General features: G+C 39.4%; 1 protein-coding gene across 1 annotated transcript; it reads left to right on the top strand.

Moving 5' to 3' along the window:
* Nucleotides 1-23: 23 nt before the first annotated feature.
* Nucleotides 24-19859, top strand: PEX3 (peroxisomal biogenesis factor 3). Its single transcript, XM_075707011.1, has 12 exons — nucleotides 24-106; nucleotides 7898-8029; nucleotides 9363-9444; nucleotides 13269-13312; nucleotides 14575-14699; nucleotides 15359-15425; nucleotides 15526-15580; nucleotides 15848-16004; nucleotides 16943-17013; nucleotides 17836-17958; nucleotides 19135-19231; nucleotides 19638-19859. The coding sequence occupies exons 1-12, from the start codon at nucleotides 34-36 to the stop codon at nucleotides 19719-19721; spliced, it is 1110 nt and encodes a 369-aa protein (XP_075563126.1). The 5' UTR covers nucleotides 24-33; the 3' UTR covers nucleotides 19722-19859.
* Nucleotides 19860-20895: the final 1036 nt, after the last annotated feature.

The raw sequence follows: 20895 nt of genomic DNA, 5'->3' as shown, positions 1-20895 counted from the left end.
GCGGGGAGGCGAGGGCCCGGCCGGGCGCGCAGGATGCTCCGGTCCCTCTGGAGTTTCCTCAAGCGGCACAAGAAGAAGTGCCTCGCCCTCGGCACCTTCCTCGGCGGTGAGTGCCCGGCAGCCGGGCTGAGGGGCGGCGGCGGGCGGTAGCAGGGCTCGGCGCGGAGCCGGCCGCGGGGCCTCCCCGCTCCCCCTGAAGCGCTGCCGGTTCCCGCCGGGGCGGCCCCCTCAGAGGCGGCGCTCGGCCGCGGAGCCCGACGAGCCCCCGCTGGTCAGGCGGGTTCCCCGCTGGCAGGAAAGCTGCTCTGCCGCCGGGCGAGCCCGGTGCCGGCCCGCCCCGGCCCGGCGGTGCCTTGGGCCCGGCTGGCCTCGTCCCTGCGTGGCCGCCGCGGCGGGCTGTTGCGCAGGGAGCTCCGCGGTGGCGTGGAGCGGCCCCTCGCCTCGCTGGTGACACCGAAAGGCGCCACGGGCCGCCTTTGGGAGAGCTCGGGTGGCGGGAGGATTTTTCTCATCGGCAGGGAGGAAGAATCTGCACGTCGTCCCGTAAGTCCCGAAACACAGGGATTCGCGTTGCCTGGGTGTTGTTACGGCGGGCGTTTGTGTTGGTTTGGAATGACATTTAACAGTGCAAAGCGAGGGTGGCGTTTGTATTATTACTTTTAGGATGGAGGCTGAAAGCCTGTACTTTTAAAAGTGACTTGTGCATTGAGGTGAATTGTCAAGTGTAAACCAACTGCGGACACAAAACTTTACAGGAGAGGAGGATTTATATTAATTATGCAAGCCGTTCTTTCTCCCTTAAGGCTCTCGTCTAACCTGTAGGGTGGTTATGGTCTGGTAAGCACCTCCTTTCCTTGGAGTTATTATAGGCTTATTTTTAGCCAGAATTGGATTTAAAGGAACACCTTGGTTCTATTTCTCTGTTTAATAATAAAGTGCATATCTGTGCAGCTGGAGTTTAGATACTCCTCAAAAGGTACAGCCATGTCATTGCACGCTCAGTCATGAGATGTAAGTACATCTTATGCAAATGACACAGAATTAAATATTACAGAGTTGCTAAGGAAGGTTTGTATTTGTTCATACCTACTGGAACTTGCCTGAACAGTTAAATATTCTGAGGGCTTCAGAGTTTTTGCACTACATTTTGTCTCATGTTCAGGTGAGGTCTCTTGTGAAGGTGAATTGTATGTACTTCTGACTTGCCTTGGTTGTTGTGTCCTCTGCATCCTTTCAGCTTGAACTCCTTCTGTGTTTTTTCCAAAGAGTGCCGATTAATACACAAAAATAGGTTAGACGGTGGTTCCTGAAGTACTTGTCAGACCGTTTCTCCAGTTTACCCCTTCACCTGCAGGTTTTCTGACTCTGCAAGTAGAGCAGAATGTAATGTCTACCAGTTTCTGAGCCACCATACTTACAGCCCACCATCTTAAATAAACAGATTTACTTTAATATACCAAGCTGTAACCTGTAAGCTGTTCCCCCTCCCCTTAAGCTGTCTTTGTGAGAGTGGTGGGTGGACAAATGGGAATAGTAAAAACGTCAGTTTTCCCAGTTTCAGCTAGTAAACGTGGATCAATGTCCAAGGGGGAAAGCAGATGTCGGGGAGGTTGTGGCTCTTGGTAGCCCTCATAGCCTGAAATCCCAAATTCATCATGTATAAACAGCCCTCTGCCAGCCTGCAAACCATCCTAATATGACTGAGTTTTCAGCTTTTTCCTTATGATTGGTGCTGTTTATGTACAGTTCAGTGTCACTTTGACTAAAATGCTACTGACTGGATGAGGTACACTTAAAAAATAATCAGGGACTAACATAAAGTCATTTAAACTATGACCAATCCAGAAAAACCCAAGATGTTCCTCTTGTAACAAGCATTTCAACTTCTGACTGAAAATACTGAACTATGCTGTCATTGCCTGCAGCATGGATTAAGGTACTTACCTGTCTACCTGTTTCCTCAGGCCATATTGCATTTGAGGACTCTGTAGTGAATTGTGGGTTTTTTTTATTTTTTATTTGAGACTCTGTAGTTAATCAGGGCATCCACACGCAGGAGAACATCATTAGCTGCCACCAGCTGCAACTTGCACCATGGTATTTTAGGACAGCCTGGGAGATGGGGAGGGATTTACTGCAGAGTGCTGCACTACAGTTGTACAGCAGCTGAATCTTGAGTGCTTTGGCCATCTACATATTAGTGTTGGCTCAGACCTTAAAATAACTCCAGGGGCTATGGTAATGCCACTACCAATAAATCAGAACTCTGAGATCCACAATGGACTCTCCTCCAAAAAAATACTGCCTAACATTGAAAGGTAGAAAGCAACTTTACATCGCTGCTTTTACTTGAAGACAGAATGTTTGGAAGTGGCTGAATGGTTTAAGAAGAGCATCCAAATCTGCTGATTTAATGTAGACTGGGATCTACATCTCTGTGGTGTTTGTGGTTTTTTAAGAGCTGTAGATGCATTTTCTGGGAAGGAGGATGTAACAAGGAAAATGGGACATCATTTGGGGTTTAATGATTTTAAGTCTTTAACTGGCACATGGTCAGAGATTAATGTGAATATTTAATGTTTTGTTAGACAGTACAGAAGAGTCATGACATTATTAGTGATACAATGTTGTATCAGCGTTGCGTTACTGAAAAATTATTGCACCAAAATCTGAGTTCGTTGGTAGTAGCCTTTCCTCTGTTTACTGAGATGGCTTCCTCGTGCATTATCAGTGGCTGTCATTCTTAGTGTAGTTTCTGTCAATCCCAACATTGCAGCAGATTTTTCTGCTTATGAAGATACAAAACTCAAAAAATAAGAGCTCAAATTGAGGGAAAAGCAACTGAGATAAGTGTAATTTTCACTTAACCATAGAGCAGGGTTGAGAAGACCTCAACTTAGCAAAAACCCTGTACAAACCCTTTCTTAAGTCTGTTCTTTTAGCAATGAAAAGTAAATTGCATACTAAAAAGATTTAAATCTCTTTAAGCAAGCAAAATCTAGTGCTCTGGTATCAAACCCACTAGAAATATTTAAAGTAGAGAGAGAGCTAGTGTGACAGAGCTGCAAGGATGTGTTGTGTTCACTTGTTCTTATTGGATAGGTAGATTTACCTTAAAGTGGTTTCTACCTCAGTGCTTAGTGTTCAGGGCAGGTTTCAATGGATATTACAAAACGAGTCACTGTTGAAATTCTCTCACTGCAGTGGAAGAGCAAGTTTGGGGTGTGTCTGCAATGTATGGTTCTGATTTCAGTGGTGAATGAATTATTGCTCAATTTCGTCTGTTGCAACTTTCAGCTTGCGGAAAGAGCATTTCAGTTCAGAAGTCTGTCTGCTTAGCAAAGAAAGTTGTCTTGGTTCATGGGTGAGTGCAGGGATGTTAAATAGGTTTTGGTGGTACTCTGTGGTGCCAAGAGAATAAGGCTTTAGTGCCTTTTTATTTAAAATACGGTTTTCAACCATAATGGGACAGTTGTATGTCAGTTGATACATGGCTTGCTTGTACATAAGGACAAACCACAGCTTACAGAGCTGTTGGTGTTCTGGAAGGATGCAGGCTTCTGTGTGTCAGCACAATTTCTCCATAGTGAAATTCTTAAAACTGAAAATTTTTCCTTTTTTTTTTTGTGAGGGAAGTATGGCAGTGAGGGTGAAGGTTACATAGGGTTGTAAAGAGGTTTCCTGAAAACTTGATGCCTCCTAATTACCAATCGCACCCTTCTACCTATCTCTTTGTTCCACTTGTGAAGAAAGGAAAGGGCTGAGGGAGAGGTAAGCCATAACTTAACATGATGTGAGAAATACCCTACCTGTTTGAGACCACTGGCACGAATATGGAAGAGCCTGCAGATTTTGTAAGCTACTTCCATTACTTACATTTAGATGCGAAGAGACTGTACAATGCTACAGCCAAAGAGGGCTATAGAGACATTAGAGCATATTTATCTTGATTGACTGTTAACAGATGAATCAGTGTAGCTTCCACAGGGTATGGGTACTGTAGACCACAGGTATTCCCAGTGTTGTAGGACAGTGTCGTGATTTAACCTGGGCTGGCAGCTAAGCACCACACAGCTGCTCACTCACTCCGACCTCCTCCGCTGCCCCGGTGAGATGGGGGAGTGAACCAGAAGGGTAAAAGTGAGAAAACTTGCAGGTTGACATAAAAGCAGTTTAAAAAAAAGTTATAATAAGAATTGTAAAGAAAAGAGGGGGGAAGATAACGGGGGGGGGGGGGGGGGGGAGGACACACACACACGACACGGACCAAGAAAGACAAGTGATGCAGATGAAAACAGTTGCTCACCACCAACTGATGGATGCCCAGCCAGTCCCTAAGCAGCGGCCCCCCCACCAACTTCCCCCTAGTTTTATTACTGAGCATGACATCCTGTGGTACGGGATATCCCTTTGGTCACTTGGGGTCAGCTGTCCCAGCTGTGTCCCCTCCCAGCTTCTTGTGCACCCCCAGCCTACTCACTGGTGGGGTGGGGTGAGAAGCAGAAAAGGCCTTGGCTCTGTCTAAGCACTGCTCAGCAGTAACTAAAACATCCCTGTATTACCTACACTGTCTACAGCACAAATCCAAAACATAGTCCCATAGTAGCTACTGTGAAGAAAATTAACTCTACCCCAGCCAAAACCAGCACAGACAGCCAATACAAATGTAAATACATTTCACTTTGTAGATCAGTTTTAAAGCAGTATGAATTGTAGTTCAAGATCCTTACTGAGGTTCCTGTACCTGAAGGCTCTGAGAGGTAAAATTAGCTGTTGTAAAAAGTTGGTATCCACTTTGTTTATAACAACAGATACTTTCAAAATGTCAGTTTAGTTTCTTACAGTTATGTTAGCTGACTTGACGTTATGGCAGTTCTTGGGATGCGGCTTTCTCTGGTCCTGCTTCCAACTCCAGATGACAGCATTTCCATATGATGCATTCAGCCTGGACTTCTAAGAAGTCTGTGTTATTTTCAAGTCTTCTGAATTAATACTACATGTATCAATATAGATACACACGGTAGTTCTGAAGTAATATGCGAACACATATAAAGTAGTAGGTGAACACATGCAGACCAACTCCCAGGCTGGCAGCTCCTTGAAATGTCCCATAAGCTGGAGACTTGCAGAGGCTCTGATGCCGCGTGGAGGGACAGGTGGGCAGAAGTTCATTGTCGCAAGCTCATTGTCACGAGCAAGGCTCGGATTTCCCAAGTGCAGTGCTGTGTCCTCCAGGCGACTTAGAGGCACTTACAGGCCATGAAGTTAGTAACAGAGGCAGTCTGCTGTTGCCATCAAAACGTTTTTGTTGTTCATTGGTTTTGCTTAAGCTGTGTGGGTGGTGTAACTTTTACTTTGGCTAACTTCTATCGCATTGCATTTCCAAAGATGAAGGTGATACTGGAGTAAATAACATCTGTTAGTGATGGGTCAAAGTTATGGCTTAGTTCAGGGGAGGGGTGGGGAGAGAGAAGACTATTAGTAGCTGCTGTTGCATCATTTAAGACAAGTGTTTTTTCTGGAAAGTCCTTGTTAAATCTGGATGACTGCTAATGCAACTTTGGACCCTCACGGGGCACAGCAGTTCTTAGTACAGAATAATCACACAGCTTTAACAATCGAGTATTAGGCAATTAGGTGTCTCGGTCTTAATTATAAAGGTGCTGCTCCAGCATATCACTCAAGGGCACGCACATGATTCTTCTTGAATTGTTTGCATGTCTTCCTGTATCCTGTGCAACCTGCAGGAAGAGGGGTTTTTTTTATACTTAGGAGACTTTTCTGACAGAAAACCCGGAGTTAAAGCATTTATTTTGGGGGAGAGAAATAAACAAAAGTAGTCATTTGGACAAATGACTGTGAATGTAATGTGAAAAATGTGATGGGATAAAATGATTGGAAAAATCTTGTGTGCAAAAATTATTTGCTAATACTAAAAAAAGCTGTTGCAGTTTCAGTATGTTAGCTGAAAAAAAAAAGCCCCAAAACCAAACAGTACCCTGACAGTTGCGTTCTAAATACATATTCTTGGCAGAAATGGATAATTTTTTAGAGAAACATAATCCAATTGTTATTATGAAGTCTCATTTTGGTTAACAATTTACAGTGGTAAAATTGCATTTTATGTATATAGAACCATAATATTAAAGTTTGCATCTAATGGGGTGAATCTTTCACATGGCAAATGCTTACTCTGCCTAAAGGGTGAAGCAAGAGAGACTGACTTCCCCATTTTTATTTTATGAGGCTTTTGAGAAATAAATGGAAGTGGTTGTGGTTTTTCCAAACTAGTGCAGCTTGTAGTTGCCTATTAGGCAACATAAGGCCGATACGAATAGCCGGATTTTTTTTGAGCCATGAATATTGGGGCACAAAGTTGACAAGCCTTTTGAAATGCTGCTGGTAGTTTTGGAGAATGTATTGAAAGGTTTTAATTGTTTAAAAAATATAGCTGAATTCAAAATCTTGGAGAGTTTGGGTTTTTTTTTAGTTTTCGTGGATTGGGCTTATAAAAGTAGTTTTAAAACTTTCAGCGTTCAGCAACTGTTAAATGCCTCATTCATTCAGATATTAACTTAGAAATGTGAAAATTGAATTTTGAAGAAGACTTTGTAGCTCTGTGTTTATGACTTTTGAAAGTGCTTGGTGGAAAAAAATAAAGACTTGATTTCATATTCGGATTTCTTCTGTGTACCATTATTGACTTGATGAGCTGACAGTCTGTTAGAGGAGTTTCAGTACTTGGGGGATTGCTCCCCAGTGGACAGAAGATGATCAGCTTGTACACTAGTCTCTTCTGTTTGGGTTTGTTCCTCCCTTATCTCTCCCTTTTCCCCACAGTCCACCCCCATTCTTTCATGAGAGAACATGGGAAGAGCTTGTTATGCACCTAAATAGGTAAATGCTGCTATCAGTGCATACAGGAGGCAGCAAATGAACTTGATACACAGGAGGTGGTGTGAGAAGCCCTGGGTGGAGGGGGGGAAATTCAGGCAAAGCAGCTTGCAGTGGGCAAAGGTGCTGAGGATAAGTATAGAAGACGTAGTGGTATCTTGAGGAACGGCTTAGAAAGGGGGATGGAGATGAGGAAAGATAGAAGAGGGCTGTGGGCAGCCTGGAGGGATCTCTGAATGCCTGGTGGTGTGGGAAGAGCAGCTGAGGAAAACTTCAAAGGAATGTATGTTGGGAGAGGAGGAAATGTAGAGCAAAAATTTTTGGCGGGTCTTTGTGGAAACGGAGATTCATAGTGAGGGGGATGAGGGATGATCAGATCCTCCATGGTAGGAGAAGTGTGGGGCTGGAGATTAGGAACCAGGCATGGTAAGAAATAAGAGGGCCACAGTCAAGCCCCACTGAAGCTAAGGTTCTCCCTACAGACAAGTTGCAGGACCAAATGAAGGAAGTGTTAGTCTGTAACATTTTTCTCTTCTGTGATTTTTAAGACTTGAGTTTTAGCTCTAACTTCTGCTAATTTTAGAAAGATACTTGTAAAAAATTTAAATTTTCATCTATCTCCAGACCCTGTGCATTTCAGTTTCTTTTCTCTATTCTTTGTTTTTGTTACCCTACATTTTTTTCTCTTCCCAATATTTGCTTCAGTCTCTTCAGTACTAGTTGTTCATGTTGCAGTAGTACCAAAAATGCCTTCTTTGAAAGGCAAGAAATCTCTTCTCAGGAAAGTTTCTTATACTGATTCAAGTCATTACCCTTGACGTTTTAATTTATTTTGAAAATGTTATTTCTGAGTATTACTTTGTCAATCAGTATTAAAATACGCAAGACCCACGTATCCCAAAAAAGTCACTATGCACCCTTATGGTTTAAAATCAAAGAAAGGGGCTGAAGGGGCCTTCCTCAAATTTTTAAAGCAGCTTGTAATATGAAAATCTCTCTGTAGGAGTCTATTTACTGGGAAAATATGGGCAGAAGAAAATCAGAGAAATCCAAGAACGAGAGGCAGCTGAATACATTGCCCAAGCACGAAGGCAGTATCATTTTGAAAGTAATCAGAGGACGTGCAATATGACAGGTAAGATAAGGGAATAGCTGCTGTTCTTGATAGGGGGAATTGTTTGGGGATTTATAGTACATATTGACAGAGGGGAAGAATAAGAAGAAATGTAGGTGAATTCAAAACCTTAATTAAATACTAGTGCATAAATAGAGTCACTTTGCATAATAAAAACAGAGTCTGAAGAACAGAGGCTCAAAGGGATTTCTAGGGGTCATCTTAACCCTGGGTTTGAATATATCCATCTATAATGCATACAAATATACATACAGGTTACAATTTTTTTGTTACTTCAAGACCCCTTGTGTATTGCCCTAAACTTCATGTGGTACTGAGGTATGAAACAGCACCTATATTCAAACAATACTGAATTTACGGCAGGATTACTTTATTCATTATAGCACTTTGTTAGTAAGATACACAGAGAGCTTGGTGGGTAATTTTTATTTTTTATTATATATAAGAAGCATGTCAGCCCATTAGCCCATTGCATTTTAACAGTGCAAAGGTACCTGACTAGCTGGGGAGCAAAAAGTGAAGGTATTTATATTGCAGCGCTGGTTGTTGGATTTTTGGAGAGGAGATGGTAGGGTAGAGTTTAACGAAAACCTTGTTATTCTTGTAAATACAGGCCATTCAAAACTATTTCTATAAAACAAATTGGGCAGTATTTTTTTCTGCTGTTGAAATTTGTAATAATGGCTTCTTGGGTGGCTGCAAATGCTTTCTGTGCACTGTGTTTACCCTGACATGAAATACCCTGGTATTTCATTTTCATCTTTTCCACCTTGTAGTGCTGGGATTGAGTTTACTGCAAGGACTACATTTTTCTTTGCCCTTTGTTGTACAAGTACCTCCTGTTCCCATCATATAACAGCAGATTGGACATTGAATATTCTGAAAGTAAAGGATTTTTTTCCCCGCAGCTTTCTTTTGTTTAAAATGGACCTTTCTCTGATCCTCTTGTTGGGGAAAAAAACAAATCTCACATCTTTTTCTTCTCATTTGGAGAAGTGCAGCAGTGTAGATTTTCACCAGATTTTCTTCTGGGAAGTTGAAGGCATGTATATGCAGATGTGCAGGATGTGAGTACACATCTGCAGCTAGAGCCAACAAAGACATGTAGCCACGTAAGGGCAGCATTGTGCCCAAGCTCATAAGAAGCACGCAGGTAATTGCACTTCTGAGTACCCCCAGGATTTCCTGTTTTGTTTGTCCTCCCAGCTTTGCCTGTTGAATGATGGGATTTACATTGTATAGCAGCAATTGAGTGAGAGCTGGGGGTAGGTTTATGATGATTTTTTGATGTTAACCCTTTTTTTGGTTTTCTTTTTTTTTCTTTTAATAACAGTGCTGTCAATGCTTCCAACATTGAGGGATGCCTTAATGCATCAATTAAATTCTGAGAGTCTCACATCTCTCCTTAAAAATAGGTAAGACTATTTTGTTAATTGTGTTAAAGATCACTTGTTTTGATCACAAGAGAAGGATTTGGGGTTTTGGGTTTTTTTTTTTTTTTTCAAATTATGTATTTATAATGTAGAGAGCGTGCAGGATTTTGGTTCTGTGTCCCATTGAGTCACTAGTCTTAAAGTATATTGAAATTACTATGTAAATATTTTGTTTCCTGTTAGATGTCTTTTGATAGATATGGCTGGCATTTTCCAAACATTACAAGAAATAATAGTTCCTTTAAGATGCTGTAATGAGAGCCATGGTTTTTGTTGAAGTGCTTAGAAGATAGGCAGATACAGTACTTACAGGATCTAGTCCTCTCTTAAACAGGTCAGAGAGAGTATCTTCACTGAGTTGTTGATGTTGTGTTTGTAAAAATGTTTATGTAATCTTATCAAGGTCAGCTGTGAATAGTAGTGGAAAGTATCAAAGATGAGATTGCAAATGGATGTAAGCTATGAGAAATATTTTTTTTTTCTTTTTGAAGTAGAACAAATAGGGGCATGTCATACATTAAGAGGAATGCCTCCCTGTCAGAAAACACCTTTGGTTTCCTTATAACTGCAGGAACAAATAGCATATTTTTAAATGCATAAAGTGCATAATAGCACACCTTAAGTAGAGTAAGCTGCTTGGCATTTGGCACAGAGTAAAAGTGTTATGTAGGCAGTTAACACAGGGTTTTTGACTCACTCTAGACTGCCTTTCTAGTTTACCTCCCACTAGCTTATTTATATAGCTGTAACTTTTGCTGACCAGTGTTTAATAGATTACCTATCCAGTCATTGTCATCTTTCAGTCAAAAAATTCCCACAACAAGGCAAGAGAATGTGATATTTGAAGTGGGAATTACAGCCTGAACGATATTTTTATAACAGATTATCTGTGAATTTATAACTGTAATTGCATATTATTTACCCCAAACAATAAGAAATTAGGAAAAGTTAATTTTAGTGGAATATTTAATATATATGTCATAATAAGAGTTTTACTCAGTGAAAATTTAACCTGAATGAACAAGAGATCTTGTGGATCACCATATTTGTCTTCTGGACTGTGCAGCAAAATAGTCTCCAAATGCCTGTAATCCTTTGTTCAATGGTGAAGACATATAACGCCTTAGTTTGTTCTCTGTAGCATGCATTCTTTTATCAAAATGTATCTGGTGTCCCTAACTTGTTTGACTAGTTGAAAGAGTTTACAGGTATGGTGGCACACTTCTGAATTCCAGTAATCCCAGTGAAAATAGAGATGAGACTTTCTGGTACTACTGTTACGCATTTCTGAAAATAAATAGTTTTTAAAATGCTGGTTACATGCAATATCCTGTAAGCGTGGATGTCCATTTAGAGTGTATCCTACAGTGGAGTTTGTGTCTTAATGCCTCCTTTTTAGACTTATGCTGAGGAATTTTTAACTAGATGCTTGAACTCTTTGAACTGAAAAGGTAGAGAAGGGGTTGGAAAGGCACAGATCATGGAATGAGCTGTCAGGGCTCATTCCGCTTTGAAGTGAGTCTTTGAAGAAGCTCTGCATTCTTGTGCTATGCATGGAGGTATAGATTTTTCTTTCCGCTTCCATTTGCAAAGAGTTATCAAACGTCTCCGGACCTTTGAGTACCGTTGTTGTTGAATATACAAAAGAGTAGATGTGGAGATTTACCTTTCTAAAAGTCCCTGAAGATGTAGTCTTTTTCTCCCATCATCTGTATTGTGGCTTAACGTGTTACGGATCTATGTTATCATATGTTACAGACCATGTTACGGCTTAGGTAAACTCCTTTAACTTAAAATCCATTCACTTAAATTTGAAACCTTTTTACATTGTTTTAGTAATTTGGGGTAGCCAGTGGTAGGTTAGGGGTGTGAGCAGGCTGAGTCTTCAGCCTTCCAGAAAAACTTTTAAAGAGGGAGCGGCACGCAAGACCACAGACGTTCTTGCTCTGTCCTCCTCTTTTCAAAGACAATGTGATTGAATGAGATGAGGTGAAGTACCTGCTGCTGTAGCCTTGCAGGTGTTGTGTACCTCCCTCCTATTCAGCACTTAGCTTTATTCCAAACCTGTTTTGGGGGGGGGGGGGGGGGGGGTGTTGGTGTTGTTGTTGCTTGCATTGCTTTTTGCTTCCATAGCAGATAATGGTTTTCCAAATAAATAAATGTGAAATAGAAGTTGAGTTTTGAGTAGCAGCTGAGTCTTAGTAAATTGCAGCAGATGAAGACTGAAAAGTCCATTTCCACTGTTAGGCTTAATACTTGCAGACTTAAACTGTTACCTGGCTGTTGCCTTATGTTGTGAGGAGAAACTTTGTAAGCATGAGCTCTAGAAAATGTTTTGACATAATAGGTGCAAATGTAGTTGGCTGGTGTTGATGTATTGGCTTCTCTTTCTCTCTTTGGTTGGCATGGAAAACTTACCACTCGTAAGTAACAAATGTGGGTTTGAGTCCTGTTACATGTTTTATCTATAGAAATATTACTGTATTTTTTTTAACGGTCTTTCCTTTGTTTTGCTTTAGAATAGCTTTTAACACTGTTGATTTAGCTTGCAAAAAGAGAAGTATGCAAACTGTTTTTGAATGTGCCATGGATCTTTGTATCTCTTCCAGCTATCCTTTCTTTAAGCTGTCTCTTTACTTTTTGGAGTTGCAGACTTAATAGTATATTATATCAGTTCATTTGCATTATTCGATAGTGGTGAGCTTAAAAATTCATTGTTTATGTAAGTGATATCATGGTCAAACTAATGCCAAAGTGCATGTGTTTGTTCCAGACAGATGAAAACATTCCTTAATGGTTAATTGTGCCTGTAAAGAGAAATGATTTCTGGTGAAAAGTATACTATTTTTTATAAACTATGTTACTGTAAAGTCTAAGCATAGGTTAATCTGAACTATCTGCCCTAAATGTTTAAGTGTTAATTCTGATCCTAAGAAATTACCAGATGTTTCTCTGAGTGACTTTCACAAATTATTTCTTCCATAGTAGAGTAGCCATTCTTTACTGACAGCGCTTAACAGGCGAGAATGGCCAATGAAACTTTTTGGATGGTTAGCTTGCTCTTATCTCTGCTACTGCTGCTATGTTGCTAACATTACCTCTGGATAGTAGTTATAAATATGCAGTGTACCTTAGGCAGTTCAGGTGTCTCTGTGCAATCTACAGCCTTGCTCTTTTGACTACAGAACACATAAAATTTTAGGAATTGGTCAGGTCAAAAAAGTAAACACACCTCAACAAAAGAAAAAAGATCAACTTGCATTTGTGTGGATGGCACAAGACTTCTTTTCCACAAATGGTCATGATCTCTTTGTTTCTTGATGATCAAATCTGAACTTTAAAACCAAGTCAGGCAATGGTAAATCTTGCAAGAAAGTAGGATATAGAAATTCTGATCCTGCGCTTATTACGCACAGGTAGATCCAGGAAGCCCTACTGAACTGAGGTCTGTGTTAAGTATATACAGGATCAAGGCCCCGGAAGAGAGCACTTTGTACTGCCAGTGGGCTTTTTCTGACTGCTTAGCGTAGTAACTCAAAATTGATAATATAAGTGTATAATTGACATCATTAAATACTACATTTATACATTAAAGTTTGAATATCTTTTCTGTGACTTCATAGTGTATTGTTCATATACTGCTTTCTTGAATGAGGCAAATCAAGGTAGACATGAATCTGATCTGAATAATTATAGTAGCTAAATGAGCTCACCTTAGAGCACTACTATTTCATTTAACAAATTTATTAATTTCCAAGGAAAATATACTTTTTAATGTTTAATATTTCCATTTATTTTTTCCACAGGCCAGCAAACAAGTTAGAAATATGGGAGGATTTAAAGATAATAAGTAAGTGGAAATGAAAGATTCCATGTGCATAATATTTACCATAAATTTAAAATGTCTTTCACACCCTTTAAAATGCACGCTTTACGCTGGGCTGTTTTTTCAGTAGATATGAAGATAGTGTAACACACTACATGGCAAACCTCCTCCCTGCCCCCCCCCCCCCCCCCCCCCCGCCCCGCCCAAGTTCCTCATGAAGGAATTTTTTGTAGCCCCAAGGGAAGTTAGAAGCTCAGAGACAAAGGTGAAGAATTTTATTGGCCTTATGTTACCCTGCTCAAGAAGACTTTGTGAGAACTTTCTGTGCCATCACAGAAAAATCAGACTGTTTTTTCAGAAAGTTCTAGGCTGGACCTAACAGAAAACATCAATCAGAAATGTAGGCCAACCCTTACATGGCCAGCACTTTGCTCTTTTCAAGCCTGTTGGAGATAACCACCATAGCAGTGGTTATGAACCCTTTGGTTCATCATCTTATTTATTGGCTGATGGAAGCAGTGGAAGGGAAAGAAAAACAGTGAAGTCAGATAATTATGTAGTGAGTACTACTGAGACTTGGTTTTACTACTTTTGATTCCTTGGTACCATTTGTTATCCCTACCACCTTCCTGATTTTGTCTTTCCTTCCTTTCGGTTTTGTTTATCCTTTTCACAACACCTACACAGGTCCTGCTTTTGATCCAGCTCCTTTCTTCCCATGTCCTTGCTACTCAGCATTCATCCATATTTATTCATGTCGACTTCTCATGTCCCTTCTTCCACACATCCTCTGTTGCCTAGTGGCTGGTAGCTGGTGCTCGTTTTCATTTTCTTTCTTTAGATATTAGCTGCCTCTGCTTTAGGTAGCTGCTTTCCCCGCCCCCCTCCCCAAGCTGCTGTTATGCCTTCTGTGTCTTAACTGCATGATGAGGGCTAACATACTGTGTGTATTTCCCTAATGAAGAAAGTAATTTGACAGTACATCCATTTTCCTTCTGGAGCAACTTTCTATAATTTTCTTTTTTTCCAAAATAACTTGTGTAACATGCAAAATGATATGAATATAGGACTTCAAATGGGACACTTTAGATGTAGATCCAACACATATTAGACTCCTGACCATCTTGGGTATGTGTTGTGAAAACGTGTATTACGACAACCAGTGAGAGAAATGTGACCCTGCATTTAAAAATCATCAGCACTTCCTGAGTTTTGGAGAGCACTCTCCCTCCTTGACTCACCCTTATTTCTTTGAATTTGAAGTTATTTTGTTGTCTCTTTTCAAGGTTTTACAAGAAGCATTGTAGCTGTATATAGTACCTGTATGCTAGTAGTTCTTTTGCGAGTCCAGTTAAATATTATTGGCGGCTACATCTACCTAGATAATGCTGCACTCTGCAAAAACGGCACAGTAAGTTTTGGGGTTTTTTGTTTTGTTGTTTTGCTTTGTTTCAAAGGTAGAACTTGCTTTCCTTGGAATTGAAAGGATTATTTAGTGAGAGATAAAAAGGGCATAGTTTAGGAGTACTAGAATGAAACCAAGAGTTCTTATAAGGAGTGGGAGATGTGGAAGCATTACTGAAAGTAATGTATATTGATGTGTTTTAATAGCCTCTAAATTTGGATGATTCAGTAATACTGTTGCTTAATGAAGTACTAGCAATATTGAAGAATACCTTTTGTCTGCATTTGTATTGCTTGAAGAAGATTACTTCAGCTCTAAACACCAACATAAAATACAGATCTCTCTCCTGTCTTCAGTGGCACAGTTTAAGAGACTTTCCTATATATGAATGAAAAGTAAAAGATGTTTCTGTGCCACTGAAGACAGAAGAGAGATCTGTATAGTATTGAAGAGAAGAATGCCAGAGGACTTAGGAAAGATCCATGGGTTGATGGCAGGAAGAGGGTCATGAGCTACAGAGGTGCATGAGAATGGGGGAATCCATCTGCTGCAGTGTGTTATAAAGATTAAGGAAATCGGTTGCAACCGGTTTGAAGTGATTTTTGCATTGTTCTCTACTGTTGACATGTCACACAACTGTTGTTTGGTTTTTCTTTTTCCCCTAGACACCACTAGCTCCCCCTGAAGTTCAACAGCAATATTTATCAAGTATTCAGCACCTTTTAGGAGATGGTATGGTCCCTATTATGAGCTAACTACACTTTATAAAATTCTACTTTTTTCTAGACTTGAGAAAATCATTAGAATAATTTTGACACACTTCTCCTTCTAGGACTGACTGAGTTGATAACTATTGTTAAACAAGCTGTGCATAAAGTTTTTGGAAGGTAAGAGTCTATATTTCTCTGTGGTTAGCTTTTAAGTTTTATCGTGATGACTGTTCCCAAAACAATGAGTTTTATTGGAATTAAAAAAAAAAAAGGAAGGTGAATTGACTTTTTCCAAACCAACTTTTCTATTATAGCAGGCTACATCTGCCAGTGCAAACCAATATAGCAGATTGTGATCCTGTTACTTGTGAACATGTTACTGGTAGGAGAACAAAGCATCATTATTCATTTTGCAACCAACACTGTAGTCTTTTTCCTTTCCAGTATTTCCCTTAAGCACACCCTATCTCTTCTGGAGCTGGAACAGAAACTTAAAGATATCAGGAAAGTAGTGGAACATAAAGATTCAGATCAGATGGCATCTTACTCTCCTTTATGTCATTATCTGATGCCAGATGAAGAAAACCCCTTGGCTACCCAGGTACTTGTTTCAATTTCTTTTCATCTACCTTTTTTCATTCTGCATTTTTTGTGCATTTGTTTTGGGGAGGGAAGGGTGCTTAACAGTCCTCTAGCTGTACCATGGTATCTGTATCTTTAATAAATGGCAGTGCCTCTTCCTTCATAAAGCAAGTGTCCTTATCTCTTTAATCTATGCAAAGTAAAGTTGTACTTTCTTCAGATTTGTTTGAAAACAAATGTCATCCTCAGAATGTCAGCTTTGAGCTCAGAAACAGAGCCCAATTACTGCTTTTAGACTATGACATATGCTGTAACACAGTGCAGCTTCACTCAGCCCTGAGCTGAATTGTATTGCCTTGCACTTGTGTACCAGCAAAGATCATGGACATTTGTAGCATCTTGGCTGATGCACGAGGAGGTGATGGTGTGCTGGAGTCCTTTGTTGCTTTGGGCTGGGAAATGAACAGCAGTTGAGAGAAAGGTGTATTTAATGTTAGTTGTAACATTAAAGTAATTTCCTACATTTCTAAAGGTGTTTGTCTCCATCCACACCACAGGTTGGAGAAAACTCATTCTTAACTTGATATTATACTAGTATAAAGAAGAAACCTAGGCTTCAGTGTGTGACTACATGCGCTTATCTCTTTAACTTAAGCTGATAGGGAGGGTTTATTTCAGTTTTGGAGGTCAGAAGTGGAAAAAATACTTTGCTCAATTAGTCTGGTATTTCCAGCTAATACTGTTTTTTGTTAAAAAAAAAAAATCCTACAGTGAGCATTTCAAAGGAAAATCAGAACACAAATTACTAAGAATCTGATTTATGAACATAAATCTTCTTTTTCAAATAGATTTGACTTATACATCTTTACTTAATTCTGTGGTACAAAACTCTTCTTTCTAATCTCACGGTTGCAAATTGGTTTCTTACTAAATAGTGCCTGTCTTTGCTTTTTCTAGGCCTGTGGACTCACAGAAAGAGACATTGCTACAATTAAATTACTTAATGAAACTAGAGATATGCTAGAAAGGTATAGAGAAATATCCTGTATTCATAGCAAAGTCCTCCTCACAACTATTGTTTAAGTAAGACAATTACTTTCATAGAAAAAGCTGTGAACTTTCATTTGCGAAATGTGACCACTCTGCTTCATTAGATTTTTATATTCACTAATTGTAGGCTAGGATTTTCAAAATTTGAGAGCTCTGAAACTCATTTATAAGAAATAATCCTGCCTTAACAAGATGACCAGGATGTGCTTCCCAGTCAGACCCCCTTATCTCTTCCTCACCTTTTCTGTAGTTACGCAGGAACAGAGGAGTACTTCTCTTCTGCTAAAGCAGAGTAAATTGAGAGTAATTTTATTGGATTTACTTGCTGTGATAAAATGAACAGCAGTGTTGGCTTATCAGAATTGATTTTTAATGCATGGCTTTGAGAGTGGTTGCATGCATCCTTCTACCAGAGCTACTGCAGTGACGTTTCTATAATAAACACTGAACACGAGTGAATTGAGCCAAATGCCAAACTATTCTTACAATTGAGCTGCTAGAGAGCTGGGACATTTTAAGGATAAGTCCCTCCTATGTTACTACTTAGGAAGAAATAGAGAAGTGAGGAATGCTTTAGATTTATCTGGTTTTAGTAACCTTAGGGTAGAGTGTAGGTTGTTGATTGGTTTGCTGTGGAGTTACTGGGGAGCTGGTCCTTCTTGAGGTGGCTATGCTAATGGCCTTTCGTCTGGGTCATACATCTTCATGGGAGGGACATCGGTAGCATTGAATGCTTGCAGTGTTTTTTAGTTTGAAAACATAAATCCAAGGCATCAAACTTTTTTTTCCTCCCTCCCCAGTCCAGACTTCAGTACAGTTTTGAGCACGTGTTTAAATAGAGGATTCAGTCGACTGCTGGACAATATGGCAGAGTTTTTTAGACCTACTGAACAGGACCTCTCTCAGAATGGCTCTGTAAATAGGTAAATGTTCTCTGTTGTTGTGGTTCTCATATGAGGTTCTCATATCAATAATGCTTTGGGTTCATAGTGAATTCCAAAAAAGGCTATTGATTTTCCTGCGTACTTGAAGTTACCATGCTGGAAAGGATTCTGTTTCTTGCTTTTCAAGAATAAATAGAGTCTCCTCCCTTCACCCATGAAGTTGCTAGAATTCACATGAGGTATCTTTCCCACCATTACTTGCAGATCTAACAGTAGAAATCAGAAGATGTATACTTCCCGCTTTTTGCCAAGACTGTACAAGCAGACTGCCTTTCTAGCTAAGGAGGATTTACCCCACTGGTGGTGACTACTAGAGAGATGCACTGCACTACGTCCCCTGTGAGGCCGCAAGAAAGATAGCGTTCCCATACAGTTAGCAGAAAAGCTCTGTATGCCCCAGACTCTGACTACCAGTTGCTGTAGTTCTTAAGGAAGGTGGGCACTACCACGATTCTCCAAATAACACGTAGCCAAAGCACCTACAGAGCTTTAGGTTCTTCGTTGGTATGCTGAAAAAAAGATGTTAACATTCAGAACCTTCTGTCTCTTCCTAGAAGACTGTTTAAAAAATAGCTTTTATTCTAAAGTTAGCTTCTGTTTTAAACAGTGCAGTAAGAGCGTTGCAAATCCAAAAGCTGAGTTCAAATCCTTGAAATACGATTTCTAAAATATTAAAATTAAAACCTTGAATAACAACTGGTTTTACTTGTTTGTTTTATTAACTGATGGCTCTGAGTAATCTTTCTATTTAAATATATACTATACATCAGTTAAAATATCCCAAAGGCTGTAGTTTCACTGTCTGTCCTAAGCCTGGTTTAGAGTTTGAAATAGCATGAGATTGTAGACAGGCACTTCCAGTGCCTGTTTGCATACACATGCATGTAAATACTCTGGCTAAAGCATGTTTCTCCTGCATGAGAAGCAAGCATGAAACTGTGTGTAACAGGAACACCAACTGAAATTTGCCTTGGTACTTTTCTGTATCAAGTGAAAGACTTCATAGGGAAAAAAACTTGATCTGTACATTTTAGTTTGCAGTCTTTCAACTCTTACTTTTGAAGTAGTAATTATTTAGAATTGTAATAACCACAGTTTAGTGGCTTTACTAATGCCAGAGCAGGTCTAGGTCAATGTTTTCTGTTCTTTTTCTAGTCTTTCCAGTGTCAGTCTTCCTTTAGCCAAGATAATTCCAATAATAAATGGACAGATCCATTCGGTATGCAGTGAAACACCCAGTCACTTTGTTCAGGTAAGAATCTTACTTATTTAAAATATCCCAAGTAAAATTTTGAAATGAATGTTGTATGTTTCTTTCTAATAATGTACTTCATTCTGTTTAATTTCAGTGGCTTTAAAAAAAAAAAAAGGTAAAAACAGTTGGCATAACTTCAACATTTTGTAAGCTTGTATCTTCCAAAAATACACTATTTTTCTAGAACCTCTTCCCTCTGCTAAACTGCAGAAGCACAAAAAGGTCTCTCGACTTGGTTCTGCTTGCAGTTCTGTCCATAACCCTTTCTAAAGCAAGAAATTTGAGTTAGATCTCTGTGGGAGTGCCAGCTGTTTTTCTCATGATGGACTATGTATTGCAGCAAACGCAGAATAGTGGTGGATGTGTTTGCTTAAGCAAATTTATTCTTTTAAATGTCTTCCAGGACCTGTTGATGATGGAACAAGTGAAAGATTTTGCTGCTAATGTTTATGAAGCTTTTAGTACCCCTCAGCAACTAGAGAAATGAACTGCACATTTATAGGAATAGATCGTGTATTTATAACAAATCCCTTGTGACTACTGATGAGACTTGGGTTAATTTTATAATGGTGTAGGAGTGGTAGATCAGCAGAAAGAACATTTGGAAAAAAGTGAGAGTGAGCCCATATTTTTCTGTTTCAAACACCAATTAAAAATATTCTTGTTGAAAGAATCATTGTATGTAAAGACTTTTCTATTAAAAAAAAGTGGTTGAACTCTTCCATAACTCATTTGATTATTTTCATTGCATCTGAAAGGCATCTGGTGGCAGTATTACAACAAGTTCCTAAAAAAATCCATTTGTTTGCCTGAGGTTTGTAAGTTTTGGAAAAAACTAATGATAGTGATCTAAGAATAGCACAGAGTAGCAGAATGAAGTAAGGCTGCTTTCTTCTTTTTCTCCCAAATTTTTCTCTTTAGAAAGGAAAAACTCTTTTCCTTAACTTTACAAACATTATTCCAAAGAGTCTCTCATTCTTCAGAAAGCCTTTGCTGACTGATGCATGTTCCTCTTGAACAAGCTGGGGGGGTGCTGTCTCATACTAAAGGAATATGGATTTTTAGAAGTTCTCTTGTTTATGCTGTTCGAACAGCTACACTGTACACATTAACTTGTAAATATTTTATCTTAATTTGTATTAATTTTGAGCCCAATGTCTGTATTGTAATAAAATATTTTAATGTAAAATTTGTGCGTGTATTAACATTACTAGCAGGAAAGGCAATAACCTCATTTGGCCCATCACTTAAAACCTTGACATAGCTGAAAATGAATTTAATTTATACAGTAATAGTTTTGCACTTATTAAGAATTACTCAGGAAAAATAAGCCTTTGATCTCTACACTGAAGCAATTCATGCTTTTCGTTGTCCTGTGCCTCCCCCTCTTTGCAAACTTCACACTGCAGGTTTGTCCCTACATATCCTGACACGTGATGAGTTTGGGAATTTTTCAACTTGGATACAGTCTGCCCTCTGCTTAAAATGTTGTCTCTCTGCCAATGTTGAGGATCCTAGCAACTCCTGATTATTTCTCTTTTTAAAAAAAGTTAGTCACTGAAGTGTATGTTTTGTTTAATAGTCCACAGAAGGCACCCTGGTAACTGTGTAAAAACAACAGCTGTAAACAAGAGTCAGCTTTAACCATATAAAATTATACA

The sequence above is a fragment of the Pelecanus crispus genome, chromosome 3, assembly GCF_030463565.1.
Source record: "Pelecanus crispus isolate bPelCri1 chromosome 3, bPelCri1.pri, whole genome shotgun sequence".
Lineage (NCBI taxonomy): Eukaryota > Metazoa > Chordata > Aves > Pelecaniformes > Pelecanidae > Pelecanus > Pelecanus crispus.
Note: the sequence above shows the minus strand (reverse complement) of the source record. Positions and strands in the feature narration are given on the sequence as shown.